At 33.8% G+C, this 12,821-nt stretch overlaps 1 protein-coding gene across 1 annotated transcript; it reads right to left on the bottom strand.

The window, feature by feature from the left end:
* Nucleotides 1-3,602: 3,602 nt before the first annotated feature.
* Nucleotides 3,603-12,068, bottom strand: LOC110777220 (transcription factor GTE1). Its single transcript, XM_056828780.1, has 9 exons — nucleotides 11,907-12,068; nucleotides 11,425-11,519; nucleotides 10,052-10,273; nucleotides 8,361-8,438; nucleotides 6,944-7,168; nucleotides 6,720-6,818; nucleotides 5,097-5,155; nucleotides 4,313-4,463; nucleotides 3,603-4,126 (listed from the first exon to the last, which is right to left on the bottom strand). Exons 2-9 carry the CDS (start codon nucleotides 11,488-11,490, stop codon nucleotides 3,926-3,928), a joined length of 1,101 nt encoding a protein of 366 aa, XP_056684758.1. The 5' UTR covers nucleotides 11,491-11,519; nucleotides 11,907-12,068; the 3' UTR covers nucleotides 3,603-3,925.
* Nucleotides 12,069-12,821: the final 753 nt, after the last annotated feature.

Below are 12,821 nucleotides of genomic sequence, written 5' to 3'. Positions count from 1 at the left end.
AGATGGTCAAAGGAACAACGTGAATAGTATAAAAATCAACATGATGCGATATTTGTGGAACAGAGTAAGTATTATAGGTGTTACTATATCTCGTTTTATTGCTTAATTTCTATAGTAAGGGGCTAGCTCTACATTTGTACACAAATTCCTGTATATTGTACTTCATAGCTATCTATCACAGTGCATTATACTAAAACATACACCAGGAATGAGAAAAATCACTTCCTGGTGCAGAATTTTCCCGCCAAAGACTATTTCCTAAAAAAACACATATATCTAATTTATTATTTTTATTTTCAATCCTTTTGTAAAATGTTTATATATGGAAAAAAAAATAGGATTATGGAATATGATATTATTAGAAAATTTTGGTAATATTTTAGTCAAATCGTCATTTCAATAATACAAAATATTTTTACTCAATATTTTGGTCAAATTAGCATATTAATCATATCAAATATTGGTCAAATCATCATATTAAACATATAAAATATATAATATGTTGTTGGACGGAAATCGTATATTATATGATAAAATGAGTATGTTCGAGATTTATTAATTACGCAATAGATCTAAGGTATAAATATTTTAGTCAAATATTTATAAGGAAAATTTGGAAATATTAATCCAACCTTTGGCCGATTTTCTTTTATTAATCCCACATTCGACATATTTTTTAATAATCCCACCTTTACTACCCGACGACTTTTATTGGGCTTAATTGACCAATAACAGGTGAAAAAGTCAACAATGTGGTGATAAAGTGATGATGATGACTGAATATATCGAGAGAGAGTACTGCCACTTAAAGACATATTACCGTCTACAACAAGTTTATGACATGTTAGGCGTAATAAAAGTCGTTAGGTAGTAAAGGTGGGATTATTAAGAAATATGCCATAGGTGGGCTTAATAAAAGAAAATCGGCAAAAGGTTGGATTAATATTACCAAATTTTCCTATTTATAAATGTAGGAAATATATATGTATTGATGAAAAATTCTACTCCATATATATTGAGAAGTGTTTTACAATATGATATAAAAATATGTGAGTATAAAAAAACAAAGTCATTCCAATTTCGAATACTATTTTATGGAATTTTGGATATTCTTAGAAGTATCAAGGATATTCTTTAATAAAAATAGGAGGATAATTTCGAAATAAATTAAAAACGTCACAAAATTGGAGATCGAGTAGCCGTTCAGAAAATCTTTAAAATGGGCAAGAAATGGCCAGCTTAAATAAGTACGATTGTAATAATTGCCTTAATTATTATGATAAAATAAAATTAGGAAGTGATTATTAGAGAATAATTATGTTGAGAATGTGCAAGTTGTGGTATTAAAATAACAATAAAGACATTCCAAGATTAATTAGTAGTAATCTCCACTATGATTGGTCGAAATCTGATTGTAATCACATGACCTCTGCCATACTTTGTGTTAAGCTTTGACAATATCATCCACTCCTAAACGTGCAAGCTAGCTAATTCCATCATTTAATTTGTTTCTTAAATTATGCAATTTGAGAATCCCATTATTCCCATATTCCCATTCATACATGAATTATGTGTATATATAGTCATTCTATAATATTTTTTCTCCTCTTTTGGTAAAGAGGGTGATCGTATATGTTGTTATATACAGGATACATCTGTAATAAGTTTGGACCATTATCGTCTTTTGACACAGGTTCTTGTGGAATAATTCCTCTTTTGGTGAAGAGGATGAACGTATATGTTGTTATATACAGGATGCATCTATAATAAGTTTGGACCATTATCGTTTTTTGACATAAATTCTTGTGGAATAATACTATTACTAAATTGATTTGAACATAATGGAACTAAATAAAGTCCAAGAGAACAGGACCTAAGTTAGAAAATGTGATATTTAGTCATCGCTTCTACTAGCATGAGAAGATCGAACATGGTTCAAACCTAAATATCTATATAAAAGAAGAACTTTTGGAGAGCATAGGGAGTGCCACATAGAAAACTAAATGAATGGGAATAATTTTTATATAATATGATAAATAAAATATATTAATATAAATATAATCATAATACTATGACTTTTTTTTACTCCCCTATAAGTCATGCATTATACTCACTATTCCCTCAAAGTCTAAACAATGAGATTTCTTTTAGCATATAGAGTGCAAAATCATTTTCGTATTCTAACCAACATAGGTATTGTCAAAATATATAAAAATAATAAATCTTTATCCAAATAAATATGTTATTAGATCATTTTTATGTGTTGTATACTCCCTCCGTATTTATTTAAGAGATACACTTGGTCAGGCACGGGTTTTAAGAAGAAAAATTGAATGAAATAAAATAATAAAGCAAGTGGGGTTGGGTAGATATTTTAATAATTAAACAAGTAGGGACCATGTTATTTTGGGGGGTGGAAGGTGGGGTGAGTTTATGAAATTATTTATTTAATAGGATGGTGGGTCATAGGGTAAATTAGATGTATTATTTAATTAGATGGTGGGGTTGATAACTTATTAAAAATGGCAAGTGTATCTCTTAAATAAATACGGCCGGAAAAGGCAAGTGTATCCTTTAAATAAATACGGAGGGAGTATAACTAAACAACCCGTACATCGCACGGACATAAAATTAGTCATTAACAAAAGAGAAAATACTTGAAATTCTATTGGTAGAAAATAAAGACCTAAATTTACGGTATAATTTTTTTTAGTCTAGTGAAATGGGCTTACCTTTGGGCCAGATGGGCTTTAAAAAGGTGTTTCAAATTGTAATATTTTAAAGTTGCGATTCTTTATCGAGCCCACCACAAATTGGTCAGTCTTTTAACAAAGTAACCAAAGAACAACAGGGTGTCTCTGACTGTGTCTTGGAACATAAATCCGATTTTGACAGCCTTTTACCATTTTATTATAACTTGGGTTAATCAAACCTTAATTGCTTCATTAGATGCTCTAATATTGCTCTTTTTAGCACGTGGAATTTTATTATTTTTGATGTTAAAAAGTGTCACTACTTTTGGTTTAAAACCACAAAGAAAAGGGAACAATATTAGGTAATCAAACAATTGCAAATGGACAAATGAGTAAATTTAAAAGATTTTTTAAAATACACAATATAGTCCTATATGAAAACATAAAAATTAATACGAAGTACTCCATACGAATTAACATTAACTACAGAGCAGAATTGTGTGTGCGTACGAGCCAAAAGCCATTACATACTATAGACGGGGAAGAGTATTCGAACCTATAGCTTGTTGTACATTTATACTCACGTCCTAATATTATAAATTTATAACTAGTCTGGAAAATATGGCTTATTGCAACTAGAAAACGCCCCTATTTTTTTTAATAAGGTAAAAAATAAAAATTAGGAGACCCTCCTTACGAGGGGAACGCTCATGTAATCATTGTTTACATTCAACACTAATTGCACGCTATTACAAGAATCAACATACATATTATTACAAATTATGAACTAAATGACCAACGTTTGCAATCCAGTCTTCTGCATGATTAGCTTCCCGATAAACATGAATGATATACCAAAAATCAAAATGCTGTAAAAAAGCTTTGATGTCCTTAATAATATTGTAAAACTTCTCCCATCAAGACTTGAAACATTTTATTACAGTACATGTCAAGTGTTATTACATGTACATATTTACACCTGAAAAAAAAAAATCCAAACACTAGAACAACGGAATTATAGTTACAAATCTTATCAGCTAACCCGAGGCGGGTTGACCTTTGTAAGGTTCTGGCTCCTAATTATTCCCTGCTCTAACAACAGACCAAATCCTACATCAAAACATCAATTATACAAAACCAAACTGGAAAATTATCTTTTAAAAAAGTTCTGATCATTTCTTCAAGCTAGTACTACATTTACATATCTTATACAGTTAAAACAATCAAGAGGCTTATTTTTTACTCTTCTTCTTCGTAGTCTTGGCGAGTGCATCGCAGATCTCCCTCTTTCGTTTATTATTATTGACATTATTGTTGTTATTGTTTTCGTTTTTGTCCTTATTGTTGTTGCCCCCCATATCTGCTGCAGGCTTGCCTTGAGCTTGCAGGGCGTCTTTTACAAAGAATTTTAGCCTCCATAATGTGGATTCACTCTGCAAAGGAAAGCCACGTCAGTGGAAACTAATAGAGGGATGCTAAGGGTATATTCGTAATTGTACTACTGTACTATATTATTATATACGAGTCTAATGCACCCGTATTATCATTATTAATATTCACATGGTATCAGAGGGGTAGGTAAGATGAAGTCTGACCAAACTAGATAAGGAGAAGACTACCTGAGCGTCTATATCAAGATCTACTTCCTCAGCATTTGCAACGAATCCGGGATTACTCCGGGCAACAATCTGTAAAGCTTTACTGAGGTCATCGGTGGATAGCCTTGTGAGGGCTATGCCAAGCTGCCTTTTCTCTTCAGTCGACATTTTCCTGAAATTTGAAGATACAATTCAGTTTAAAAAATGGAGCACATAGACCAACGTTTATCCAAGGAACCAAATAAAAACACGAACCACAATAATTAGAGGTTGCAAACAAGTTAGGTACCGTTCTCTTTACCTGAATTTCCCTTGTCTTATCTTATCTTATTGGCCCTGAGCTTATCTGATTTATTACCCCTTATCTTATCTTATTGGCCATAAACTTATGTTATCTTATATTATCTTATCTTATCACCCCTTAAAAGTTATAAAAAGGTGGCATTTGAACTTATTGACCTTTATATTATCTTATCTGACCCTTATTTTATCTTGTCTTGTTAGACCTGAAATAAGTGAAATAAGGTGAAGAGAACAGAGCCTTAGTCGGATTGGATTCGAGTAATAATCAGCTAGTTTGGGTGGTGAGTAATGTAGTTTGGCTACTGGTTGATTCTGGTCAGGGTATTTCAGATCAAGTGCACATTAGCTACAATAACTTTTAAGTTTGATCAGGTTCAGTTCGGTTTAGAATCAAGTCATGTAATCCTGGTACAATTTTTGCTTGGTCTAAAAGTAATACAACAATAATGGTATAGCAACTACAATCTGTAGTTCTTTACACAGAAGGACAATCATCAGTTACCTGCACCTTTGAACCAGCTGTTCCCTAAGTTCTTCGAGGTGCATGTCTGCCTCGAAAAGCTGAAAATAATAAGAGGGAATAAAAGGGTTATGCACAATCTAGATATGTTAAACCATAAAATTGAACGTATTGTTGGATAAAAACAAATGCATAAACATGGTTAAGATATACGAGCCATTCCCCCTTATAAGCTTTCTATGAGAAAGATATTTGCGCCACATCCCTACTTGACAATAAGCTAAACAAATTACAGACATAAGGGAAGTAAATATTGTGTTTCGAGGTTGAGTAGTCATGTACTCATGTAACTATCAAAACATTGATTGTAAATTTGTTTAGCTATAGTTGTTGGAACTTGGAAAAGTTCTCTAGAAGGCTTTCACATTAGACATGTTGCAAACCACTTGTTATGTCAAAGCTTCATACACATTTATGAATTATGAGTGGCGTTCAACATGTGATTGCAATTTTGCAAGCTATCAACATATCTACTGCAAAGTTACATTGAAGCTCATATCTAAGTGTATGTTGTACTTGTAAATTTAGACCCGGGACCCGGGTATAGACTAGACTAACAAATTTACCTTGATGCTTTAATTTTCATATCAGTAATCAGTCAGAGAATATAAATGGAAAAATCTGTCTCACTCCTCACTAATTGACCCCCTGAATGGCTGAATCCGCTATTTACCAATAACTATCACTACAATGGTACTTAATTTTTTTTCATAACGGCCATGGTGGTTATATGCTTATGTTAACCATATACCTCTCAATTCCACATACAAAGTATAAAACAAGTAACCACAGCTACAATATTATGAAAATCTCCTACACATAAAAGTCCAGTTTGCGGAAACTCAATTGACAATAATGCTTTAATATACTATGAAGCATCCTACTTTACCTCCCTTGCCTTCCTCCCCTCCCCCAACCCGTTAAAATTTAGAGGCGGGTAAGTTGTTTTTTTTAAGGGGAGAGGTGGGTAAGATGTTTCATGGAAAATTGGCAACACTGATGTAGGCCCTGTTCTGTTGGACTTAATTTCAGTTCCGTTCAGTTCAACTCCATTCAATTCAGTTCAGTTAAGTTCATCCAAAAAAAACTCATAAGAATAAGGCCGTAATCATTTGACAAGTGGGAGCATGGGGAGGGGCAGACGGGAAGATAAACACCCGATTTCAGTTCGGAAACAATTACGGAGTTGAAAGTAACCAAAAACATTGGACATGGCTAGCAAACATTCTAAATGGCTGTTTGAAGAAAGATTTCGGGTTATATCCTGGGCCGAAAATTTCAAATTAGACAAACTATTTGGGATACATGTAATATCTATAACCTTGATATCATGTCCCATTTGCATTTTTGGCATCTGAAACCACATTCAGATCCTATGCAATAATGCCACCAACTCTTTGGTGGATATTATCGGGTTATTTGCCTTACGTGCGACTTGCTTAGGTCAGGACTAGAATTCAGGCTTCTTATGTGGAATGTCTATAGTTTGTCCATTTTGCAAGTATTCTAGGCATTACATTTGGAGTATTTTGCAAGTATTTTGCTGAAAATATTCAAGAAGTTTCATAGAAACAAAGTCCAATCACTCTGAAATGAGGAACAAACCTCATGGCTTATATCCCTAGCCAATTTGGCGTAAGTAGATTCTTGAGCTAGTTGCATACTAAGCTGTACATTAGCCTCCTCTTCTTCTCGCCTTTTTTCCTGCAACAGAAACCTGCTTTTTCAAAAATGTGAAAAGAACGATAAAATTTGATACAACTGATACATGAAAACAGCTAACAACTTAGCACACCCAAAGAACGGTCTTGTGAACACTGGAATTTTACCTCTTCAGCAACTTTAGGCAAAAATTGTAGCCATTTCTCTTCAAACTTGTCCAACAAGGTTCTTGCCATGACATGGAAATCATTCTTTTCATCGTTATATTTCATTGCGTTCTTGAAAACCAATCTCACATCTGCACATATCTCTCGTACATGTTTATATCCACTATCGTCCTTAGCTTCCATTTGTTTCTTTATCGTACTGAAATCCATAGGTTTTTCAATAATCTGGTAAAAACAGAGAAGTTTGAGGTAGAAAATTCTAGCGACCAAATAACTTTAAAAGTAACACTGTACATTAATAAAAAAAATAATTAAACTTCCTATTTGACATTTTGTGCTTTCAGAGATGGAACTTTGACAATCACTTCTCCAGTTATATGGTAGTAAAACTCGAAGAAAACTAGGAGCCCCGTACTTTTGGGAATAAGAAACACTGTACATTGATAAAAAATAAATAAATTCCTATTTGATATTTACAAACTTTTAGGAAAGACGGTCTAACGGTTAGACCACTTTTATGCATGTATTTTAACTCATTAGTTAGCCGCTGAAACCAATTAGTTAAGTTTGAAATTCAATTAGTTAAGCAACGAAACCAATTAGTTATGTAACCGAGCCAATTAATTAAGCACTGAACTAATTAGTTAAACAATAAAATTGATTAGTTAAGCAATGAGATCAATTAGTTAAAATTTTATGAGTTTTAGTTATTAATAAGTTTGTTCGAAAATAATAACTATTCGACTCATAAATTTAACTATTTGTCTTTATACCTTAACTATTTTGTTATTCAATTAGTTATGATTTTATTATTTATAGTTATGTTTTACACTAGTTTAGTTAGGACTAAAAAAGTGGTCTAACCGTTAGACGGTCTTACATAAAAGCTTTTGTTTGATATTTTGTGCTCTCCAAGATGGAACTTTGACAATCACTTTCTACAAAGAATTTTGAAGATAAATCTAACAACAATATTCTTTCATTGTAACAAATTGATGGTCAAGTCTAAAAAGATTAAACATCGGATGGAAAAGTGCTATAAACTGGCAAATGGGGAGGGGCATATTAGGTAGTGCAATTAGTAGTATCTTAAGGAGAAAAATAAATGAGTTAGAAGAGGAGTGTTACTATAAATAAGTGAACATTAGGAAGGGATTGTTATGCTGAATATTGTTGAGTGAATTGGTTGAGCTTTTAAGAGTTCATTGGGAGAGAATCAAGCCTCTCGAATGCTTGAATATCTTTACATTTTTCTGTTATTTCACTTTGTTAATCAAATCATCATCATCTTCTTCCTTATAATCTGTCACTTATGATGTCAAAGCTATGTTAATTCATAGCAAAAAGGCAGTGTTTTCATGAAATTCAATGGAAAGCATCAATAAAGGAGGAAAAAATTCGAAAGAAAAGATTTTACCTCATAGTAATCATGCAAACCAAGGCCTTTAACATCTACAGGCTCCATAAAGGGCCATGCCCACTTGTGTTGAGTGATCTAAAACATAACAACGAGGACAATTAAAATCACGATGCCATGGGCCCATGGCAGCCATATATCAAGAACATAACAACAAGGACAACCACCACGCCCAAAGCATTGCTTCTGGCATTGGTAGCATTTGAGGAGGTCCCGCGTGTATAAAGATGGCCGTGGCACGAAAAAGCACGGCCCAGCACGAGCACAAAGTCGTGGGCCGTGGGCCGCGCTTGGGCCGCATTTTGGGGAAAAAGTACGATAAGGCACGCTAAATTTTGCAAAAATTACCCATAGGCCCGACAGCCATGGGCATGGACCCTGTTTTGAACTTTTCAGCCCGGCCCGGCATGACGGAGAGTGGGCCTGACATGGACACAACCCCGAGCCACAGCCATCTTTACGCGTGTACAATGCACAGAAAACATTTAATGGGAAAAGGAGGTTGTACAGGCAGAAAAATAGGCGACATTAATAAATATTGAATAACACAAACATCAAAAGAAAAATAGAATACAGAACAATATAATATAACTATTAAACACATTTAAAGCCATTGAAACAAGTATTAGTCTATTAGCAATTTGTGTTCCTAAGACATTCTATGAAATTTTCAACTGACGAGCTTCTGCTCAAAAGCATCACAGTCAATCTGTAAACCAACCGGAAGTAGATATTTGAGATGTAATGTAACAGTGAGATCTATACAGGAATACGGTGTTTTGAAGGAAATAAAATGGAATTTACAGTTAAAAAAAGGCACATCATAACTATTAGGTATCAGCCACATTAGAATACAATAGAACATACATGCAGATGGGTAACTAGAACTGAGGAATAACTACAAAAGAATCTGACTTGACGAGGAAAGAATTAATGTACCTGAGTTACTTAAGCAAGATGAAATCAAGTGTAACAAATGATGCAGAAAGCTAGAGCAATTTGTTTGATAACTGTGTACAGAACTTTTTTCTATATTATAGGGAAAGGGGGCAAGCTTCAAATTATATAGCAGATATTATTGCAGGTGGCAGAAGCCCTGAAATCTTACCGAAACAGAAAAATCAACAACTTATTGGTTTCAACTAAATTTAACATAAGACAATAGAGATAACTAAAACCTCAACCTCAACCTCGGACAGGACACTCTTTTAGTCTGCATTATCAATGTGGAGGGATCATCTTTCATCTGCCGTCTATAAAATTAAAGGCCTTTAACGGTATCAGGGATCATAAGGGAAGGAAAGAACAGGTCAGATTTCAAATTCCCCCCCGGAAAGGTAAATGGCGTAAACCATCATGCCAGGAATGACAACGTTATCACAAGCCAGTCTATGAATACACATAATTCAAAAAAAAAAAAAAAAGTGCTGCACCAACCGCAACACTTTGCTCCAATTATTAACCATGTTCAAAACGAAGAACTCAAATGCATAACCCAAAGAAGAGTTTCCCTCCAATATTCAATGCTTTATTTTGTTCCGCACACACAACCAATTGGGTGAAGGAAACATCTTACATTCTTCAAAAAACAGAACCATTTCATCCTTCTTTCCCATACCAAATGCACATCTTTGACATTGCATGACTGAAGCTGACTCTACAAACCAGATATGAGAGTATGAAAAAAAAACCTGATGTAATAATTTTCCAAACTGACGTATCAGCTCCTGCATTCTCTTTGAGGCAGCTGTTTCCCTGCTTGTTGCATCTTGCTGCTGCTTATTGATTTGAGCACCATGTCTGTCTTTATCCTTATCTTTGTCCTTAGAAGCTGAGCCACCTTTCGGGTTGTTTGCTTGCTTTTTACTGCTGTTTAAATAGAACTGCTCAATCTCGTGAACTTTTTCCTCTATCTGCATTATACATAAATAAAGTCATTCGTGAGAGATACTCGTACATATAACAGCCTGAACCTCATTGGATAAATCTACAGCTGCCCTTTTACCTAAGAAATCATTTATGAAACACTCAAAAAAAGAAGCAAATGTTCTTTTACAGTTATTATACAAAACTTAAACGTCACTTTCAGCTGATTAGTCAAGTCACGATTCAGGCAACTTGAGCTAGGAATGAGTGCCATACTGTCATAAATATTCTTCTAATGCCTCCGTCAAGTGATTTCAAAGCCAAAAAAATGAAATCCAGTAATTTTTTTAAGGAATTATTCATTCACAAGGTTCTCAGACTTCTCACCTGAGTGGCTGAGACTGGATAGGGATTAGACGTATACAATCTTTACCGTGCAACCACAAAAGAAAAAAAAAAGAACCTCTTCTAGCTTTACCTCGTGGATCGTAAGGTATAAAAGAATAACTTGAAGGGAACTAGGAAAGGGTATATGAAATTATGTATGACTTTACATAGATAAGTAAGATAACCCTGTACAGATATCAAAGTTAGGCATCTTTACATAAAAGATGTGTTTTTCTACAGTGGTAATCCTTATCACTCATCACATCTCTAAGAAAACTAATGGTTTGTTGGTGCACATAATACTCTAGATATTCATATGGGACATTTCTTTTCTCAAATCCCACTCGAAAAATCGAACATACTTCGACTTAGTTTATTTACCTTATACCAAAAGGATTTATAATGTTAAGCACACAAAAGTCATTCGACCGAGGATGCGTTATGTTAACCTGATTTTCACTTATCTGATATGACCTTATTTTAGTTATAAATGTATTTCGGTATCCCTTATTTTCCGTGAACTTATTTTTACTTATTTTTCCTAAAACAAGTGAAAATAAGGTGAACAAAACAGGGCTCTAGTGTAGAATTGCCATGTTATATTTAGATGCATTATTGTTCACAGTGATAAAAACTTTACAATTTTACTTTAGCAATAAAAGATCAAAGCGGTTGGTGTGCAATCTCGTTTCGACTTGCATAAGGGTTTTCGACTTTTCGGCCTATAAACTAGCAATTCATAATACAAATATTAATGTTATTTTGAGTCATGATTAAGCAAATAATCTATCTCCAATTTCAGAAAACTCACCCTACTGGCTTGTGTCAACACAACATCGACACGATTCTTGTAATCCTCCATTCCACCATCACCCATTTTCTAAATTCTCAATTCCCAACCTCCATCTGAAATAGCAATTGCACAAAAACATTTAGCATATGAGAACATATTATGAACTTAGCAGTTAGCAAGTAGAAGCATACATGAATTGTTCCAAAAAAAATGCCATTTTAACAAAAACCCTAAACAAATTCAATTGCTTTCAAGTTATTTCACCTTTCTTCTACAAGATCAAAACTTGTAAAATTAAGCACAAATTTCACAAAATGATTCCAAATTCAAACCCAGAACATACTGAAATTCATGAAATCAATCTAGAATAGGCGGGAAAATTTATCAAAATTCCAAATTCAACAACAACAACAAAGATCAATACGCATAACAAATACAATCAGAATAAATTGAAATTTTATCATCATGTAAATTAACAATAATGCTTGAATCATACATACCGAAATTAAAGGTAAATTAGAATAATTAGCTTCGAATTGAAGACAGGATAGAGAGCAAAGTGTACTCGGATGTTTTTCTCTGCAACTACTACACCAGCAAATCAACTTCATCCAGTTTTTTTGGATTATTTTTCTCTATTTTTTTCGGGATTTTTTGTTTGGTCTTATTATTATTCTTTTTCATTTACAGAACGTTACAAGTACTTTACGGGCCTGGGTTTGTGGTTTATCATTGTACTAGCCTGGGCTGAAAATGGATGTCCAATATCTGAAAATCTATTACCGACTCGATAACCGATTTTGACCTGGTACCGTATTACCCAAACTCGAACCCGGCATCCGACCTGAAAATGATCGATAACCGAATTAACCTGATCCGACACGGATGCGAACCTGATGCAACATATGTATTAACTTTATATATGTATTGACTCGTAATCAATATTAACTTTACATAATACGTATGACTTAACAAGAACGCACGATGACTTGGTCTAAATACATCTCAAATTTGAATTAAATTAATACTCAATTTTTACAAGATAATAAAATAATAATTATAGGTTAAAAGCTTCACTTACTTGATAGTTATTGGACTCGATCTTAACCCGTGACCGAGAGTCAACCCGACCTGAATTTTAACCGACCCAAAAATTATCCGATTCGAACTTGACCAAAACCCGAGATTAACTGCTAAAACCCGATTCAAACTCGACTATATAAGACCTAAATCAGAAATTGTACCCGACCGTAAAATAACTCGACCTGAACCCGACTTGTACCCGAAATGGGAAAAAAAATCTCCGATCGAAAACCAACCCGACCAAACGCAACATGCACCTAAGTGACAAAGTGACCCGACACGACCCAACCTACTCATGAACGGATGAACCGAGACCTAGAATGACCGATCTG

This window comes from Spinacia oleracea, chromosome 5 (genome assembly GCF_020520425.1).
Source record: "Spinacia oleracea cultivar Varoflay chromosome 5, BTI_SOV_V1, whole genome shotgun sequence".
In the NCBI taxonomy this organism is placed as follows: domain Eukaryota; kingdom Viridiplantae; phylum Streptophyta; class Magnoliopsida; order Caryophyllales; family Amaranthaceae; genus Spinacia; species Spinacia oleracea.
The sequence above is the reverse complement of the archived record's forward strand: the minus strand, read 5'-3'. Positions and strand labels throughout refer to the sequence as shown.